The sequence below is a fragment of the Periplaneta americana genome, chromosome 2, assembly GCF_040183065.1.
Source record: "Periplaneta americana isolate PAMFEO1 chromosome 2, P.americana_PAMFEO1_priV1, whole genome shotgun sequence".
NCBI lineage: Eukaryota > Metazoa > Arthropoda > Insecta > Blattodea > Blattidae > Periplaneta > Periplaneta americana.
Genome location: NC_091118.1, coordinates 202,599,348 through 202,621,369, shown reverse-complemented (window position 1 = coordinate 202,621,369; position 22,022 = coordinate 202,599,348). Strand labels below are relative to the sequence as shown.

The 22,022-nt window shown below is 35.8% G+C and overlaps 2 protein-coding genes across 4 annotated transcripts; both read left to right on the top strand.

Annotated features, from left to right (window-relative positions):
- Positions 1-241: 241 nt before the first annotated feature.
- LOC138695058 (hemolymph lipopolysaccharide-binding protein-like) lies at positions 242-12,131 on the top strand. Of its 3 annotated transcripts, none has more exons than XM_069819406.1 (4): positions 242-723; positions 3,352-3,468; positions 5,323-5,592; positions 9,980-12,131. In XM_069819406.1, exons 2-4 carry the CDS (start codon positions 3,393-3,395, stop codon positions 10,135-10,137), a joined length of 504 nt encoding a protein of 167 aa, XP_069675507.1. In that variant the 5' UTR covers positions 242-723; positions 3,352-3,392; the 3' UTR covers positions 10,138-12,131. The 3 variants fall into 3 exon arrangements, with proteins under 3 accessions (XP_069675507.1, XP_069675506.1, XP_069675504.1); XM_069819405.1 differs by lacking the exon at positions 242-723 and adding an exon at positions 1,882-2,948; XM_069819403.1 differs by lacking the exon at positions 242-723 and adding an exon at positions 1,883-2,817.
- A 556-nt stretch (positions 12,132-12,687) lies between these two features.
- Positions 12,688-21,820, top strand: LOC138695055 (hemolymph lipopolysaccharide-binding protein-like). Its single transcript, XM_069819399.1, has 4 exons — positions 12,688-14,250; positions 16,800-16,917; positions 18,152-18,421; positions 20,065-21,820. Exons 1-4 carry the CDS (start codon positions 14,110-14,112, stop codon positions 20,217-20,219), a joined length of 684 nt encoding a protein of 227 aa, XP_069675500.1. The 5' UTR covers positions 12,688-14,109; the 3' UTR covers positions 20,220-21,820.
- The last annotated feature ends 202 nt before the right edge of the window (positions 21,821-22,022 follow it).

Genomic DNA, 22,022 nt, shown 5'->3' with positions numbered 1-22,022 from the left:
TCTACATACTTACACTTCAACAAACAAAATTTGATAACATAATCCCAAGGGAAAAAATGGAACTCTCTGCATCAAAATCCACAGTTAATTCCCGATTTACCACGAAAATCGTCTGTGGCTGCATTTAGATTGGCAACAGGCCATGATTGTTTGGCCAAACACCTGCATAGAATTGGAATATACTAGTTGCCCATTGTGCAACTCAAACCAAGAAATGGATTCGGAATACCTCAAAATCTGTGCTTCACTGGCTTGCCATGATAATATCTTTGAAAAATATTGGAATGCAAGAGGTCAAATGACTTTATTGTCAAATGCCTGGCATTAGAAAACAACAACAACATTATACACAATAATCACTAAACTTTATACACTAACTTTGTACACTTGAAGAATCAAGACTTTTGTAACACGACTTGTGACTACAGCAAATGCCATATGGCGACTGAGGATCTACTATGCCGCACCTCTTAACAGCCCGCGCAGGGAGTGGGTCGCCAGTAACTCGCCATTTTCTCGCCTCACATCATAAAAATGTCTTTGTATATGCAGCCAGTGTTTTCAGGAGCTATATACATCGCCATGTTTGTTCATGCTGCATTGCTGTGTTTGGGACTGTATATCTGTGCTTGCCTGGAGCCTCCGTGTACCACATCTCGAGTTTCTGCCTTTCAATTGTCCATCACGAGTCGACGCAACGAGAGCGGCATCTGGGTTGCACAGGTACCTTTTTCTCAATCAGCATGCTGATTTGTGTTGTTTGATTGCGTTACACATCATAATATTAATGTAATTTTCTAGGTAATAATAAATGCACTTCAAGAAATCTAACCAGAGTGAATTAATTAAACATAAATCCAAAGTGTGCCTTTCAGCAAGCCCATACAGTGTTATACTTCTTGTTCGGCTTTATACTAGTATCAGTATAGCCCTGACTTCATGAAAAATAAAAGTGAGATGCATGCACATAAATATGTATATTATCGATTTATTAATTTGTCCTACAGAATAATATCTGTGATATTGACAATTAATATTTGAGGAGAAAAATTCGCTCCGGCGCCGGGGATCGAACCCGGGTCCTTGGTTCTATGTACCAAGCGCTCTGACCACTGAGCTACGCCTAATTCAATCCACAGCACCGGACCGAACCCCTCTCCTTCGTTGTTTCCCTTTTGGCCTGACTCCAAGTTAGGCATACATGTTGACGCATACTGGGTGTTCATTTCAAAGTGTGTCATGACGTCACTGTTGTTGGGTCACCGATTTGAAGCGAGTTTCAGTTTATATGTTAGAGAAGTTGCCTATTATTTAAGGCGTTCTTCAATCTGAACTTGAGAACATGTACGGTATAACTTGAACGTCGTAGCAACAGATAACGGTCTGTATGGTCTGTGTGCTACCATAACCTCTTTCGAACTGTTTTGCGCCGGCAAGTCGTACGCAGGGTATTTGTTATCATCGGTTGCGTACGGTAACATTCCACAACACAAATCAAATGCTCCGTGTCCATGTTGACCGTCGAAGTTAATGTCAACAAATACGTAAGTAATCGTCTTAACCCTCTCCCCATATCCCAACAGTACGTATTTCCAAACAGTTCACATTCCTGCCACTACCGGCGTTACCATACGTATCGGCACGTACTCTTCAGAATGAACGCCGTACTTGCTAGCCAACTTCTCTGCCTCTTAGATTATATACCTGAGCTGCGGAAGTGTAGGAAGATTGAATTCTCTAGGCTCATCAGCTAGCCACATGACGGCATACAGCGAGCCAAGACACATTTTGAACTGAACACCCAGTATATCCAATGTCAACTGCCATTATATTAGGAGCACACTCAGCTGAGTGACTTGTTTGGCCGGGATTCCGCAGTTACGTGCACAGTAATCTGTACATAGCTGCAGTGCATATATTTACTACCTAGTTTTCATTTTAACACCTGAAAATTATAACCAAATTCTTAAATTTAATATAGGCCTACATTGAAATATGTAATATATATCAAAACAAGTAAAGAAAAGTGTAATTTAAATCTTGGAATAAGAACCTTTTTAGTGTGTTTCTCCAACATTTTTATTTTTCTCTTAGCTACATACATAGGAATAGACTATGAAAACCAAGTGAAAAAAACGCTTGATGTCCACTTGTGCTGCAAAAAGAGCTGATGGTGCTATTTAGTGGCTTAACACGAACTCTTTGATATACCTAATGCATGAAACGGAAAAACGATCAGTCGCACGAAAAGCCACTTTGAAAGTTGATCACCGCAGGAAAAAGAGTGCTTCATGTCTATGTAAAACCAGATTATCTCAATACCACAGACTTTTAACATGAAGCGTTCTTCCCACTTCGTCTCCATATGTAATCTATATATATAATTTGAACTGGTAATGGAAATTACGGGAAAACGGCTGAACGGATTTTAATAAATGTCCCCTCATTTTTAAGCTTGAAACCCAAACTTTTTCGGAAAAGTAGTAGTTTTCAGTGAAATGTTAGTTTTCCTACATAATTTTCCTATTTTCCAAAATCAATCTCTCTTCAGTTTTGAGAACTAGCTAATTGCATTCAGGAGAAGCGAAGCGAGCATTAAGTCGCCGTGTTGCATTTCAGTATAAAACAAAACACACACTACAGTAAACAATATTACACGAAGGCCATGATCTGCAAGAATGCTGACATATTTAGAGCTCAAATTAATTTTGTTATTAAAAACTTAACTTACTAAAAATAATTTACAGGTTCGATTCTGTGGTGTGTAATTTTGTGGGTACAGCTGTGTATTGGATATTAAAAACTACAAAACTTGAGGTGGTTTGATGACATTATTACTATTAGAAATGAAATATTATTGTAGTTAATGCCGTGATGTGACTATTTTTTATTAATTATACATATTAATGCTATATTGATGATATGAAAGTGAAAAGTTTTGGGGTTATGTAAGTAGATTTAGAGAATAACTTAAATTAGATTTTGATTTCTATATTTTACTGAGTGGCGGCTATATAGTATATGTTACTGAAAGCTATAAAACTTACGTAAGATAATAATATTATTAAAAATAAAATATTTTTATAGTTATTAATCAAGTGGGGTTGGGTCTTTATCATATATTTAATGGCGGTATGGTGTAGATATTTATATGCATGGTTCTCTTCAGTATTGGCTCGAGAGAGAGTATTTTTCATTATTATGGAAGCAAATACGTTCAGAATGTCTGGTATCCTTCATTGAAAATAAATCTGAAAAATGTTTATTTGAACGTCTAATGAATATTTAGTTTGCAGCATTTGCTGCACAAGCCACTAGTTTATTATATAATATCTGGTCTCTAATTACCAGGTGTCACTGGATCATGGACCAGCCGATGAACACGATGGCATATGGCATGTGGACGTGGACACACCACAACCAAGTGTGAGAAATCAGAAACCGTCCATGTAGTAGCCACAGTCACAGGTAACAGAACTATATCTTTATAGAAGAGGCAAGACGTTTCTTTGTCTTTCTCTCTACCATCTTACTGACATCAGTGGCGGCTCGTGGATATCAGTTATGGAAGGTTCTCAGTTATAACATTCACTAGCAAAATTATAGATCTAGCTCCATTTTATCAATTTAAAAAAATCTAATATACTTTTATAAAAATTCTACCGAGAAAAACCTGAAATGTTCAACACAAAAATATTTCTAAATCTTGTAAGACATATTATATCATTGTAAAAGTGCTACCATTAAGTCATTATATGATGTACAATGAGCGTACAAAATTTCAGCTCTGTAACTAAGCTGAGTGTGAGGTCTGGAATAAAAGCAGGGAAAAGCATTGTTGGACAAATTCATAAATTAATTTTTCCAGGATGTTCCAAACACTCCTGAATAAGTAGAATTTTATTAGAAGTGATATATTTGTGGTATATTTTATCAACTGGGATGGTTTCCCTCTATAATTCCATCAACACGCTCCCTCTCGTTTCATCTATCATCCGCAATAGTAAAAACAGGTTGGGGTGGAGTCGTGGGGTAGTGCAGGTTTCTGATGCTGATATAGGAAGGCCCTGAATTCCTGGGGCTTATCAGTCTACTCTGGGTTTTCCTTCAACCCATTAAAAGCAAACTTTAGTTACCTTTCGGTGTTGGATCCTGGACTCATTTTGCTGGCATTATCACCTTCATTTCTTAGCTTGGCTTTACGAGGGACGGATCAACACACTTACAATGTTTTCGCTGTAAGAAAAATCCTAATGTAAGCAATAGCACGTGACTGAAGTGAGGCTTCATTGGCCACTGTTTGGCGCCATAGATTCTCAGTACGTGTTCCCGCCTACTGTTGTACATTCTGTTTCATGTTAAACATTTCCCGTTACTCGTCAAGTAGGCCTAACCTCACTACTATGCATTCGTTTGCTTAGGAAACATTTAGTTTATAATTACTCTAATTAAATTATTTATAAGTCTTATGCCTTCACAATGGATATTTGAGGATGCAGAAGCCATACTTCAGTACCACGTGCTTACGTGAACAACTACGAGCTCAAGTGACGCCAGCTTGTTACAAGAACAGACTACCTCGGTATTACTGTTGGTATTCATCCGCGTTCATAGTACATAACAAAATTTAAAAGTAGCTTTTCTTTTACATAACGTTTTACATATGGGTGAAGTGAAATGTTTCATCGTATTTAACAACTAGAATTCGATTTTTTATTTTCAAATAATACAAGATTATGGTTTCCAAATACGAACTATATTTTCCTGCGTCATGTGAGTGTTTCGACTGGGAGCCAATGACGGGTATAACAACAACGTACTTATGTTTACATTAGGATTTTTCTTACAGCGAAAACAGTATAGGCATGTGCGCCCTTACATGCGATGATTGGTCACCTGTCAGACTTGGACAATCATTGCATAAATACGCACAAAGGGAAAAACCGTGCCTAAGTATACTGATTTGCCAAGCTGAAAGATGAATTTTATAATGCCAACGAAATGAGTCCAGGGTCCAGCACCGAAAGTTACCCAGCATTTGCTCTTAATGGGTTGAGGAAGATCCCGAAAAAAACCTCAAGCATATAATTTGTCCCTACTAGGATTTGAATCCTGGCTCACTCGTTTTTACAGTCAGACATATATAGACTCTATGAGTACATAATGCAATAAAGAAATTTATAAATAATGAAATAATGGAAAAATCATTCAAATACTGAATTGGATATGTGTGTAAGTTGGTAATAAATAAATAAATAATGATTGGAGAAATTACAATGCCCTGACAGTAACTACAAGTGACTGAAAATGCTTCTTGTGCAGCACCTCCACTGATACCTGGACCTAACTACGAGCTGTTACCTGAACTAGGGTACTACAAGTTCTACCCCGCCAGAGTGAACTGGTTTCTTGCCAGGGAGACGTGTATGAAAGAGGGAGCTTATCTTTTGGTACTTAACTCAGAGAAGGAATTCCAGGCCATCAAAAAGATGTGGGAAACACACCCCAAAGTGACAAATGATTGGAAGGATGATGTCATCCACGTGGGAATCACAGACCACAAAATAGAAGGGCAATTCTACACTATATTCGGTGAGTAGAATAATTCTGTTAGCGGGTTAAAAAAAAAAAACAGAAATCACAATTGCGAGCTTGAGAATTTGAAATGAATTATCCCATTTGCTTGATGTGTACTTTCTTACTTACTTACAAATGGCTTTTAAGGAACCCGGAGGTTCATTGCCGCCCTCACATAAGCCCGCCAGCGGTCCCTATCCTGTGCAAGATTAATCCAGTCTCTATCATCATACCCCACCTCTCTCAAATCCATTTTAATATTATCCTCCCATCTACGTCTCGGCCTCCCTAAAGGTCTTTTTCCCTCCGGTCTCCCAACTAACACTCTATATGCATTTCTGGATTCGCCCATACGTGCTACATGCCCTGCCCATCTCAAACGTCTGGATTTAATGTTCCTAATTATGTCAGGTGAAGAATACAATGCGTGCAGTTCTGTGTTGTGTAACTTTCTCCGTTCTCCTGTAACTTCATCCCACTTAGCCCCAAATATTTTCCTAAGCACCTTATTCTCAAACACCCTGAACCTATGTTCCTCTCTCAGAGTGAGAGTCCAAGTTTCACAACCATACAGATGAACCGGTAATATAACTGTTTTTTATAAATTCTAACTTTCAGATTTTTGGACAGCAGACTGGATGATAAGAGCTTCTCAACCGAATAATAACACGCATTTCCCATATTTATTCTGCGTTTCATTTCCTCCCGAGTGTCATTTATATTTGTTACTGTTGCTCCAAGATATTTGAATTTTTCCACCTCTTCGAAGGATAAACCACCAATTTTTATATTTCCATTTCGTACAATATTCTCGTCACGAGACATAATCATATACTTTGTCTTTTCGGGATTTACTTCCAAACTGATCGCTTTACTTGCTTCAAGTAAAATTTCCGTGTTTTCCCTAATCGTTTGTGTATTTTCTCCTAACATATTGACGTCATCCGCATAGACAAGAAGCTGATGTAACCCATTCAATTCCAAACCCTGCCTGTTATCCTGAACTTTCCTAATGGCATATTCTAGAGCGAAGTTAAAAAGTAAAGGTGATAGTGCATCTCCCTGCTTTAGCCCGCAGTGAATTGGAAAAGCATCAGATAGAAATTGACCTATACGGACTCTGCTGTATGTTTCACTGAGACACATTTTAATTAATCGAACTAGTTTCTTGGGAATACCAAATTCAATAAGAATATCATATAATACTTCCCTCTTCACCGAGTCATATGCCTTTTTGAAATACATGAATAACTGATGTACTGTACCCTTATACTCCCATTTTTTCTCCATTATCTGTCGAATACAAAAAATCTGATCAATAGTCGATCTATTACGCCGAAAACCACACTGATGATCCCCAATAATTTCATCTACATACGGAGTTAATCTTCTCAAAAGAATATTGGACAAAATTTTGTACGACGTCAACAAAAGTGATATTCCTCGAAAGTTACCACAGTTGGTTTTGTCCCCCTTTTTAAAAATAGGTACAATTATGGACTCCTTCCATTGTTCTATTTTACATTAACTAAGATATTTAAAAAAAATCATTTTTAAAATTTTGTCTAACTTTAAACCAATACCAGTACTATATAAAGTGACATACATCTCCATCAAATCTCTGTAATTGCATGACACATTTATGCTGATCATTATTGTTATTGTGAGCTTGGTTGAGATTGTAAGAAAGTTTGGAATCTGAAATAAAATTGTGATTTTTTTTTTCTATTTCTGCCTTTAATACTTCCCACAGAAATAGATAATTTAACATATCGGTAACCTAATTCTAAAGTACTTAATTCTAGTTTAATTTCGAAATAAATCCAATTCTCTGTAATGACACATTATTATTCATTACAATTTCAGACAACTCATTGACGACATATTGATGTGTGAACGTTTCAGCTATCAATTGTATTGTTGTCTGGAGACTAGGCCTCATGGAATGAGGAAGCTATTATGAAGTGAAAAGGCTCCGTCTTGTTAAATTTAAATGCGGAGAGTACAAGACAGAAATAGTTAATTTAACATAGCCTAATTCTAAAATAATTAACTTTATATTAATTTCCAAATTAATCCAGTTCTCTCTAATGACATATCATTATTCATTACACTAGCAAACAACTCACTGGCGTCATATTGAATTGTGAATCCTTTCGACTATCAATTGCATTGTTGTCTGTAGACTAGGCCTCATGGAATGATGAAGTGATAATGAAGGTCCTGCATCCTTAAATTTAAATGCGGGGAGTATAAAGATATAAATAATTAATTTAAAATAGTCTAATTCTAAAATACTGTACTGTGGTGTTAATGTCCAAATGAATCCAGTTCTCTGCAATTACATATTTATTCATTGAAATTATTTCAAATAACTCATTAGCGTCATATTGATGTGTGAATCATTTCGACTATCAATTGCATTGTTGTCTCGAGACTAGGCCTCATGGAATGAGGAAGTGATTATGAAGTAGCGAGAAAGTTCCGCACAGAAAAACAAAATAATAGAAGTCCACAGCGCATAATTACGACAGGGAATCAGAGAATATCTGATGCACTCCTGGTGCCTGTCTGTGAAACTTAACATTTGAACGCGAAATTGATGGTTCTGTTGAACAAATTATAAAGATTGTTAAGATGAATGTTATTATTGTATGTTTATGTTATCTAATTCAGGGGCGTGTTTTGCGGGCTACCGGGGCTACCAGTGGTAGCCCAAGGAAATTACAAAAAAAAAGTTTATAATATAACATAATGTAATAATTTTGTATTATTAGTTTTACCATTGTAATTAAAATTAAAGTAATTGTTAGATATTTTATGTAATAATAGGGTCAGCGGTAGCCCAAACCCTTTAACCAGCATACGCCACTGATCTAATTGAACTAATAAGTAAAAATTTCGTCAGAACAAATATAAATAAAACATGAGATATTCTGACGAAATTTGCATTTATTTTATTAATTAAATTACTTAAACACACAAAACATCGTCATCAGGTTCTCACCTGAAAACAAATATGATGATTATTTTGTACTTTGTAGTTCTCTGTGGTTTTGCACAGTGTTGCCACGACCTACTACGAAAATCAGGAGAAAACCATAGAAAAAAAACAGGAGATTACAGTAGATTAATTAAACATGAATTTTCTCTTTTTCTTATAATATTAATTACAAAACAGGGTATACCGGTACTGTAAGAAAGATGATACTGTTTTATTACTATATAGCACATCCCTAACCAATGAAATGGAACAATTTTGCTATATATTACTACTATCATCTTTACTCAGCGTATGTAAATAAGTCATGCAATTTTGTTTTTACACAGTAATGTCTCATTGACAATGTTTCGCATTAAAATGTATTAATCAGGAGTTTTTTTGTATATTGACAAACGATTTTAGATAGAACGAGATTTATTTTAAAGATGATATTAAAGGCAGTACTGCATTAGCTGCGATTATAACAGACGAAAAACGATCCCTTTTCCTGTTTTTGCATAATACCATTTAAATTGTTCATAATTTTCCCACTCTGATTTATAATTCTGGGAACAAGTATTTATTCTTCTTTCTTGCTGCCACACTTTCAATCATTTTAAAAGATCAATGTGCACGATATGTAACGCAAAAATACCATTACCTACACTTTACTCTCTCACTGTTTCACGTGTTCTTGCTCCTTTAAGCATCTTGTGGCAACGCGTTATGAGCAGGGAGACATAATGAGCTAGGAGAATATTCTTACTTCTAGCTCGTTGGGGAGACGAATGAAAGCATTTTTTGACTTTTGTATAAGATGCAAATGTAAGACATCGTGAATAATATAATATGTAATAAATTGAAAATCCGGGCATAGAACCAGGTGACTGCAGCATGCCAAAAACGAAGGAGAAATTTGGACTTTTGACAAAAAAAGAAGTAGAGCAGTAGATTCAATGGAAAAACAGGACATCTCCTGCTTGATCAGTAGGTATGGCAACACTGCTTTGCATTGCCTACGATATATATCTCATAGACAACGAGCTTTTCCATCAGTATCCAATCAGAAAATTCCATTGAAACGTTTAGCTCTACTGGTGACTGGGCAACAAAACACGGGCCTGATCAATCTTGTTTCCAGAAACTCCTCTCAGTTTTACCCCCATGAGGCTCTGTCTTATTAAATTTAAATGCAGGGAGTATAAAGACAGCTGTGAAAAGAAATATCAAAATTTTATTTTAAGTTCCCAAACATTCTTACAATCTCATCCATGCTCACATTAACAATCACGAACATAAACGTTTCACGCATTTATAGGGATTCGATGAATCCTCTGTCACTTTTTGGTGTAAGAGATGGTGGAAGTTTCTATTTCTGTTTTGCATAATGTAACTATTTTTTATTATTTCTTTTTGCAGAAAAACATGTCGACACTACCGGCTACTCTAAATGGAAACCTGGTGAACCTGACAGTGGCAATACAGTCAACTGTGGTGCAGTACATCGCAATGGACTTTTATATGACTCCCATTGCAGTAATGATAAGTTGTCATTTGTCTGTGAGCAGCAATTGTAGTGTATAACATTGTTTTTAGTTTTCTTTTAATTTTTTTTTCACAAAGTAATATTTTTAAAAATCATTTCTATGCTTCACTTATTTAATCTTGGCGCCGTTGCCTGAACTGTGGTGGTAGGTAGTCAGTGATTACATATGCCAGTCTAATACAGTCTAGTAGGCTAGGAGAGAAGTTGGTTGCACATCCATTGAAATGAAGATCAGAGAACTTAAGAAACAAGTCTGATGAAGATGACAGATCGTACGATGACTGAAATGTGATTAATGTTTCTTCATCGTGCTTATGAGTAATTATTAAATTGTGGTAAATATAAAGTATTCAAATATCTTGGAGCAACAGTAACAAATATACATGACACTCGGGAGGAAATTAAACGCCGAATAAATATGGGAAATGCGTGTTATTATTCGGTTGAGAAGCTTTTATCATCTAGTCTGCTGTCAAAAAATCTGAAAGTTAGAATTTATAAAACAGTTATATTACCGGTTGTTCTGTATGGTTGTGAAACTTGGACTCTCACTTTGAGAGAGGAACATAGGTTAAGGATGTTTGAGAATAAGGTGCTTAGGAAAATATTTGGGGCTAAGCGGGATGAAGTTACAGGAGAATGGAGAAAGTTACACAACGCAGAACTGCACGCATTGTATTCTTCACCTGACATAATTAGGAACATTAAATCCAGACGTTTGAGATGGGCAGGGCATGTAGCACGTATGGGCGAATCCAGAAATGCATATAGAGTGTTAGTTGGGAGACCGGAGGGAAAAAGACCTTTGGGGAGGCCGAGACGTAGATGGGAGGATAATATTAAAATGGATTTGAGGGAGGTGGGATATGATGATAGAGACTGGATTAATCTTACACAGGATAGGGACCGATGGCGGGCTTATGTGAGGGCGGCAATGAACCTTCAGGTTCCTTAAAAGCCATTTGTAAGTAAGTAAGTAAGTAACTATAAAGTAACTAATTTTTATTTCACATTTTCGGTAGACACTCTGAGAACACATCAATGAATATTTTTATAAAATTGTTGTGTCGTGTCTAGTAATATTTTCTTTAATTACTATAACAATAATGCAATGTAGTGCAATATAATATATCTTTTAATAATAAATAATGAGATCCCATGGGATCACTTTCTTAAATGCAACTGCGTTCCTAGATATCTTTAAATTGTTTCCCTTAAGCAACCTGCAATTCTATTGGTCTTATTTGTTTGGTCAGATACTACTAGGGTTGCCAATTTTTTTTGGAGGAAATATGGGAGACTAAGGTATGGACAAAATTTCACATAGAAAATTGGCAAATAATTCCGTTCAGATACTAAAAAAAGAAGGAAATCGTGTTGATCTTTTAGAACCAAACCCACCAAGACTCTGCTCTATTTTATCTTTGTTTTGTTTGTTATTCTGCCTGTTCATAGATCAAGTGTTATAAATAATCTATAACAAAGATATAATCAAGGGGTGAATTATGTGCAAAATAAACATCCTTTCCCTAGTACAGGGCTAGGCACATTACGTGATTCTGATAAATGAGCGCTGTGTGCTTTAAAGAGCGGGTCTCGCGAGCGGTGTGACGTATGCATACTGTACGTCATTCAGTGTCGGTGCAGTGGTGACTCTGCAGTATAAAGACGAACTTTGAAGACGGACCTTCCGCTCATACATTAAAGCGGCCCGCTATCCCAATGATTTTAATGTATCATGGGAGGAGGCGTTCTTTTTGGTAGAGAGCAGTGGATTAGCAAAGTGTTTAATTTATCATAAAACACTACAACTGATTAAGAGGTTCAATATCCAACGATATTATTCTTTACAACATGCTACTGAATATGACAAATATGTTGGTAATGAACGTCATAAATTAATACAACTTAAAGAAAATGTTTCTCAGGTACATTATATTAGAGTATCTATTTGATATTTGCATTGCATTATAAGTTATTATACACTTAGTAATATATAATTTTAAATTATACAAGTATTATGATATATTATATTATATTATATTATATTATATTATATTATATTATATTATATTATATTATATTATATTATATTATATTATATTATATTATATTATATTATATTATATTATATTATATTATATTATATTATATTATATTATATTATATTATATTATATTATATTATATTATATTATATTATATTATATTATATTATATTATATTATATTATATTATATTATATTATATTATATTATATTATATTATATTATATTATATTATATTATATTATATTATATTATATTATATTATATTATATTATATTATATTATATTATATTATATTATATTATATTATATTATATTATATTATATTATATTATATTATATTATATTATATTATATTATATTATATTATATTATATTATATTATATTATATTATATTATATTATATTATATTATATTATATTATATTATATTATATTATATTATATTATATTATATTATGTATTAACAGGATGACAATAATGCACTTAGTGAATCGGCCATGAGAATTAGCTACAAAATTTGCCACGAAATTGCAAAGGAATTGAAGACATTTAACGAAGGTGAATTCATCAAGCGATGTTTAATTATATTGGCAGATGAACTCTGTCCACAGCAAGTAGGGGAAGTGGAAGCCATACGCCTGTCTCGTAGGAGATTGCAGTATGTGCGTATGGGTTATGTAAATAAGCATAATGATTTGTGTGTGTGCATAGAGTGAAGTTTATTTCATTAAATTAATAAGAGTGTTATAAATTCTGTAATGTACAATGGATTGATGTAACATCCTTATAAACTATTATGTGCTGACAGACTGAATGACTAGAACAACCGTGGCTCTTGTTATGTTAATGCAGGGAAGGTAGCTGTAATGCGAGTCCGCCACTGAGTGAGCGTTCTGCTCTGGCTTGGAATTGAAGTGCCTTGCGGAGCGAGAGCAGCTCTGGTCGACTAGACTGAGTCGCTCTCATGCCCGGCCCTGCCCTAGTGGTACAAATTATGCACTGCCCGAAGGTGGATCTACATAGGAGATGGATAATAAGACTGTACAATGAGAGACATAATACCGATAGTTAGTTGAGCAACTCGAGTTTTTTTTCTTGGTCAAAGAATGCCACACTGCTCATGCTCCAAACCGAAAGTTTTCTATCATATGTTAATGTGATATTCGCTTCGCTTTTCTGTATATATATATATATGCCGAGAAAGAATTAAAACTACCTACATCTCTTATGAACCACGCTACAGATCTTGAAATATTTTCACTCACTCAACAAATATGTCCCTCACTGTACATCTGTATAATATATGTTTTTATAATCATGATATTATATCATCAGATATTTTTAATAATGAATCTATAAATTATATTAATAAGACTTCACTTCGTTGGGAATTGCATTCAATGAAATCATTAACATAAACTTTCCTTCATTGATATGCAACTACATACTGAGATATTCTAATGTGATGTACTTATTCATTTGTAAACAAGATATTATCGTTCTGAGAGGATTAAGTTAGACTGACGTAATATTTAAGAAGATAATAGTTGACTCTTGCTCTACTTTTCATGGTATATAAGGCAGAAGAATATCACTAAGGAAATCACATACGTATCAGCAGAGGGAGATCTTGGAACTGGTGAGTGTTACATTTTCAATAACTTTAATATGAAATTGCATGATTATCACATTGATGATTGTAAGTACTACGTAAATAGCGTATCTACATCCCTGTCCAGCTGTAGGTCGATTCAGATGATCACTTTGTACTAAAGAATCTAAGTTTGTTTCCCAGTAGATTCTATTTCATTAGTAGTTGAAATAACGGAAGATGTAAAGCACCGTCAAACTAAACAAGTACAAGTTTATAACTCTTAGGGTTTCGAGAATGATTAAGTTGTGCTAATATGTTTCGTTCTTTGTATGTACAGTTAGAAGCAACATAATTTTGCCATGTTTGTTCATGCTGTGTTGTTGTACGTGGGACTAAGTGTCTGTGCCTGCGTGGGGTTTCAATGCCCTACATCTCGAGCTTCTGCCTTCCAGTTGTCCATCACGAGTCGACGCAACGAGAGCGGCATCTGGGTGGCGCAGGTATGAGTCAAATATTATCTCGACTTGTGTTATTTTATTTTATTTTATTTTATGCTCGACCATGCCGAAATGTAGTAATTATACACCTGGTAGCAGCCCTTTAATGGACCTCATTAAAGTATACCTATTCATTAAAGTTCAGGTGTTCCACCGATCAGAAAATACCATTGTAGCAATATGAAAGCGCAAGTATCGATTATTCTCGGATATGCAATCGAAAGACAACTAGCGAAACGGCACGGAGGCTGGAAATCCAACACTGTCGCAGAAGATTATGTTCTGTTACTATAATAATTAGCGTTAATTGTAAATAATATTCAAATAAATTGAATTTGTCATCTCTTTTTTCAATGTCTAAATCAATTTCAAGGTTATATCAAGATTAATCTTTATTTTACTCTCTAGATTATATCAAGGTCAATGACATTTGTTTCTAGGAAAAAATCAATACTTTCGCGTCTGTGCACATCTCACAATTTACGAGATATTGCACAAGGTCAGTTCCGCTCCCCAGTCAGATAAGAATAACATGAATACTTATGAATAATTTCAAGTTAGAAATATGGTCGAGCATAAAAAGTCGTATGAAACTTGCCTATAATGGTAATTAAGACGCTCATATGAAAATTATGAAACTCGCTTGCACTCGTTTCATAAACATACTCGCGTCTTAATTACTACCATTATAGGCTCGTTACATAATGTACTATTATTTTATTTTATTTTATTTTATTTTATTTCATTTTTATTTATTTTTATTTATTTTTATTTATTTTTGTTTAATTTTATTTTTATTTAATTTTATTTTTATTTTATTTTATTGCGTTACAAATCAGAATTCTCATGTAATTGATTAGGGAACAAAAAAGCACTTCAAGAAAAACAAATAGAGTAACTTAACAAACGATAACTACTTAATGTAGTTATTAAACCCAAAGTCTTCCTTTTAACAAATCTTCACTGTAATTTCCTCTTTCAGTATTAGTAGTGTTTAATTCATCAGCAGTTGGATGCTCTACATTTGCCATCATTCATCCCAGTAATATTTTGCCAGTTTCGAGTTGTTGGACCATTCTATCTTTTCTATATAGGGCAGACAGCAAGATGGTCATTGTCCATGATTATATATTCCTGTTGTTGCATAGTGAGCTACAGCTTCACTCTATGGGGAACTCAGGAATTATGGCTTTTGTCTCTATATTCTGCCATGATTTACCTGCACTGACAAGCTGTAGGGATTCTTGTAAATGGATTTTCATCTTGTTTTTATTCGGTCTCTTAGCTCAGTAGAAGGAAATTTTACTTTCGGCAGAAGGAATTGGAATAAACTTATGGCAATCCTAAAGAAAATTGGTGTGGATTGGAAAGAGAGGAGGCTGTTCAATAACCCTTATCTGAAACAAAGAGCGAAAGTCAGGATAGGAGAAGAAATGTCAGAAGGAGGTGAAATAGGGAGAGGAGTACAACAAGGATGTCATTTATCTCTTAACCTGATCAACATCTACTTGCAGGATTAGTGAAGAACTGTTTTCAGAACGTAGGAGATGTGATAGTAGGAGGAAGAAGAATAAAGTGCGTAAGGTGTGCTGTTGATATGGCGTTGTTAGCAGAAGAGGAGACAGTACTAAGGGATATGCTACTGGAGTTAAATGGCATCTGTAAGCAGTATAAGATGAAGATAAATGCAAATAAGATGAAGTCCATGGTTATTGGAAGAAAACTAAAGAAGGTAAACTTACTGATATTAAATGATGCAGTAGAGCATGTGGACAGCTTCAAATACTTGGGGTGTGCTATAAACAGTAACATGAGCTGCTACCAGGAAGTCAAAAGGAGGATAGCAATGGCAAAGGAAGCTTTGAATAGAAAAAGGAGCATCTTCTGCGGTCATCTGGAAAACGAACTAAGGAAGAGACTAGTGAAGATTTTGTGTGGAGTGTGGCATTGTATGGGGCAGAAACATGCATAATGTGACGAAGTGAAGAGGAACGACTAGAAGCATTTGAAATGTGGATATGGAGAAGAATTGAAAGTGTGAAATGGACAGATAAAAAACAAATCTGTGCTAGGATAAGTGGATGAAGAAAGAATAATGCTGAAACTGATCAGGAAGAGAAAAAAGATTTGGTTGGGTCACGAGCTAACAAGAAACTGCCTACTGAAACATGTACTGGAAGGAATGGTGAATGGGAAAAAGTTCAGGGCAGATATCAGATGATAGACAACATATGCAGAAACTAGAGGAAGGCAGAAAGTAGGAAATACTAGAGAATGCTGGGTTTGCAATGAAAGACCTGCCCTTGGAAAGAATGTATATTTTATTCTTATGCTAGCTGACTGCTGTTTGATAGTTGAATGGTCGACAATGAGTCACACAGAATTACTGCTTCCTTAAAACACTGGGTTCGATATGCTGTTTCAGTGCAGTGTTTACTGCTTCAAGTTCTCCTTCATAATGTATTGAGTTTGTGCCTCATGAAATATGTGATGAGAAGAGATGACGCACCACACTTGCTCCTCCTCTTTCAACAGTAGTTGTGTATTTTCAGGTGTCACTGGATCATGGACCAACCGATGAACACGATGGCATATGGCATGTGGACGTGGACCACACCACAACGAAGTGTGAGAAATCAGAAACCGTCCATGTAGTAGCCACAGTCACAGGTAATGTTGTAGAAACAGCAGAGATGTAACTGAGATCAAGTAATCATTCTTCTTCCTACGGCATGTTATTTATTTAAACTAAATTCCCCTAAAATAGGGGTTGCCCTGAAGGACAAAGTATACCAAATATACAAGTATTAGTAGGGGTCTAAATGCGTACAATTTTATGAAAATTTTTCCGTGAGAAATATAATTATTATTGTTGTGTTATTAATTTACTTTATATATGTGATTTCTCGGAAGTAAGATTGAATATTTTAGAGCTGTCAAAAAAACAGTCTTGACCAAAAAGGATTCAAGATTGAACTCTTTCCAGAAATTAATTTTTTTTTTAATCGTGCCACTAGCACCCACTAACTAACCCACTGGGAGCAACAGTAACAAATATAAATGATACTCGGGAAGAAATTAAACAGAGAATAAATATGGGAAATGCCTGTTATTATTCGGTTGAGAAACTTTTATCATCCAGTCTGCTGTCGAAAAATCTGAAAGTTAGAATTTATAAAACAGTTATATTACCGGTTGTTCTTTATGGTTGTGAAACTTGGACTCTCACTTTGAGAGAGGAACAGAGATTAAGGGTGTTTGAGAATAAGGTGCTTAGGAAAATATTTGGGGCTAAGAGGGATGAAGTCACAGGAAAATGCAGAAAGTTACAAAACACAGAACTGCACGCATTGTATTCTTCACCTGACATAATTAGAAATATTAAATCCAGACGTTTGAGATGGGCAGGGCATGTAGCACGTATGGGCGAATCCAGAAATGCATATAGAGTGTTAGTTGGGAGGCCGGAGGGAAAAAGATCTTTAGGGAGGCCGAGACGTAGATGGGATGATAATATTAAAATGGATTTGAGGGAGGTGGGATATGATGATAGAGAATGGATTAATCTTGCTCAGGATAGGGATCAATGGCGGGCTTATGTGAGGACGGCAATGAACCTCCGGGTTCCTTAAAAGCCAGTAAGTAAGTAAGTAAGTAAGTAAGTAAGTAAGCACCCACCCACTAATAATCCAATAATTTCAATAGTTTGTAACATATACATATTTAAATGATAAAAAACAATTGGACCATAAATTTGATTCTCCGCATTTTTGACATCTTCCAGTTGAGTTGTATTCAATTCAAAGCAGATAGCAGGATTTGTTATATAAGCTGTTGTGTAAACTGTGGAGCTTTGAACTACATTAGCACTGACTAAAATTCTTATAAACCGTTTGTTGTGCAGCACCATTCATGAGACCTGGACCCAACTATGAGTTCGTACCTGAACTGGGTTACTACAAATTCCACCCCATCACAGTGGACTGGAATGTTGCCCGGAGGACATGTGCAAAAGAGGGTGCCTACCTCATGGTGCTCAGCTCTGAAAAAGAGTTCCAAGCCATCAGGAAGATATGGGACCGGCAGCCCAAATTGACAAATGACTGGAGAAATGACTTCATCCACGTGGGGCTCACAGACCACGAAACCGAGGGACAGTTCTACAGTATTTTTGGTGAGTGGGAAGGATTATGTTTCGCTTTTAATTGGTTATTTAACTAAACTATTCCACATCAACTGCCCACTTATCTAGTGTCGGTGGAATCTGTGATAACAAGATGGTATTTGATTGATCACTTCCAGTGAATTCTATCATACATGTAAGATATGAACAAAGATTTTACAACAACTTAGGAATAAATATTGTGAACAGATAGACAGACATGAAAAATACCTAATACAAAACCAATGTTTCTTTATAATTTATATTGAGACCTTTCAGTGGTCTAAAAATGTATCTTTAAAATCTTTTCACAGCACTACAATGCTTTCTATACTCCATGTTGAATTTTTCGTTCACTACTTTTAACACTTGAATATATATAATTGATTAAATGGCGATCTTACTCGTGTTAATTATTTAAGCATGTGCGGCTTACAGCTGTTTCGGTGCTACTTGACACCATCCTCAGAGCCTTCTGTGTCTCGGCACAATCTCAACTTCCCTGCCTGTTGTGTGGGTGCGTTCGTGTGATGAAGAGTTGTGTCAAATAGTGTGTGTTCTGAAATTGATCTGTATGTTGAGAATTTGATTAGGGTGTGTTTTAGTGTGTCTGTATATTTCATATTGTTCTAGTATGTTGAGTTTTTGGTTTTTGGGTTGTATGTGTAGGATTTCCATGTCTGTATTTATGTTATTGTATGTGTGGTTAGCACTAGTTATGTGTTCGGCATATGTAGATGTTTTGTGTCCTCTGGTTATTGCTTTAACAAACACACAACACAAACAAATAAATACAACTACACAGGCGTATACAAACTCACATGCAATAGTTGCGACAGTTTCTATATTGGACAGACAGGCAGATCATTCCAAACTCGACACAAAGAACACATTAAAGCAATAACCAGAGGACACAATACATCTACATATGCCGAACACATAACTAATGCTAACCACACATACAATAACATAAATACAGATATGGAAATCCTACACATACAACCCAAAAACCAAAAACTCAACACACTAGAACAATATGAAATATACAGACACACTAAAGCACACTCTAATCAAATTCTCAACACACAGATCAATTTCAGAACACACACACTATTTGACACAACTCTTCATCACACGAACGCACCCACACAACAGGCAGGGAAGTTGAGATTGTGCCGAGACACAGAAGGCTCTGAGGATGGTGTCAAGTAGCACCGAAACAGCTGTAAGCCGCACATGTTTACATAATTAACACGAGTAAGATCGCCATGTAATCAATTATTTGCTTTCTATACATTGAATAATGCTGCCGTGAAATATTTCTATTTTTTTTTAATGGCGGGTACTTGACAGTTCGTCAACCACCCATACGATACCAGTTGTGTAGACTAATTTACCGACAGAGTCGTTGCCCAAGGTGCGCCATAGGAGGTGGTCTATGCTACACCCACGATTAGATGACATGATGATGATGGAGATTTGTTTGGATGCCACACAGGAACTGGAGTTCCTGCAGAAAATTCCTGTGTTATCCGAACCATAGGTTTGTCCAACACAGGTTATAATTCGGGGGAGATCGCACCGGGTCCAGTGCTCTAGCCACTAGATCACTGCAGTGGCTCACGTTTCTAAAATGAATTTCTTGTTTTTGACAGGAGAACATGTGAACGCTACAGGCTATGCGAAATGGAAAAGTGGCGAACCTAACAGCGGCAATACTGCCAACTGTGCTGGTGTAAATCGTGCTGGAGAATTGTGGGACTCTAATTGCGGCAATTTAGTAGCTTTCTTCTGTGAACAGCAACCTTAATATTGAAACATTTTCTGTTGATTGATATTAATTCACCTTATTTTCATGTCTTCTACATCACAAACTTAATTGTTGTTTATTTTTATAAGATTAGGCTATATATACACATACTTTTATAATCGGGAATATTTTTAATAAAAATATGAATGTATGAGAAAAGTATGGCTAGCCCAAAATCACATTCCTTGGAATCCGTAAGATCCTTTTTCTCCTTTGCTGTACGAAGGTTGATTAATATGCTGTAGCCCTGACCTATTTCTAGTCGAACTAAAATTTCTGTTTTGTGGCACATAAGTGACTGAAATGTGTTACGACTGCATGCCAAGTTGCAAGTCTGTACATGTCTGTGTTGGCTCGTAGCAGGTGTTCGAGTGCCCGGAGGTGCTACATCAATAGAGAAATGGAGCTTGTCGAGCAAAGAACTGTGATTAAATGTCTGCAAAAGAATTGAATATCTCCAACTCAAATTCACCAAGATGTGACAATTATCTTGGGAGAATCTACTCTATCTTATGGTGTAGTAAAAAGGAGGTGTCGAATGTTGTTGTTGTTGCTGTTGCTGTTGTTGTTGTTGTTGTCGTCGTTTTCTAATGCCAGGCGTTTGACAATAAAATCATTTGATCCTTTGCACTCCAATATTTTTCAAAGATATTATCATGGTCAGCCACTGAAGCACAGATTTTGAGGTGTTCCGAATCCATTTCTTGGGTGTCGAATGTTTAAATGTGGGAGAACATCGTGTGTAGGTGAACATAGTGGTGGCCCTTCGAGAACTGTCACTACACCAGAAAATATCAATAAAGTGCATTATTTAGTGGTGTAAGATGGACGAGTCATCATTAGGGATATAGTAAAGGAAACAGACTTCTCATAACATAGTGTGCATAATATTTTGATAAATGAATTGGGCATGAAAAAAATAACTGGAAAGTGAGTACCTGAAATATTAACGCCGATGCATAAATAACAAAGAGCAGTGTACTCTGCAAACAGCATTTAACTAATTTTAGAGCAAAAAAGAAAATTCTTGAACGATATGTGACTATGGATGAGACATGGATTCACCACTATAACCCGAATTCAAATTATGGAGTGGAATCATAAGAGTTCACCAACCCCTACAAAAATTCAAGCTGCAGCTATTAATAGGCAAGGCTTTGCTCTCTGTTTTTTTGAGATGCCTAAGGTGTTATTTTGACAGACTATTTGCAGAAAGGAGCCACAATATCAGGCCTTTATTATGAAAATTTGATTGAAAAATCGCTGGATGCTGTCAAGGAGAAATGTCATGGCAAGTTGAGGCGAAAGGTTCTTTTCCACCAAAACAATGTTCCAAGTCACAAGTCCTAGTTGCAATGGCTGCAATTTCAACAGTAGGATTTGAATTGCTGGACCATTCACCCTACTCGCCAGATCTAGCACTTAGTGACTTCAGGCTATTCCCAAAACTCAAAGAACACCTGCATGGGAAGAAATTTTCATCCAATAATGAAGTCAGACAGTCTGTAAACCAGTGGTTTGTAGAGGTTGGACAACCCTTCTTCCAGGAAGCTGTGGAAATGTTGGGAGTATCACTGGGAGAAGTGCATCAATCTACTAGGGGACTATGTGGAAATATGAGGTAAGATTTTTTTTTCATCTATTAAGTGGATCAAGGCTACAGCATAGGGATCAACCTATGTTCTCAGATATTTTAATTGACTTCTGTGTTGTGATTATCCATTCGTAGACAAGAGATAATCGTTCTGAGATGATTAAGATATGTTGACGTAATAGTTAAGAGGATAATGATTGAGAGCTGGT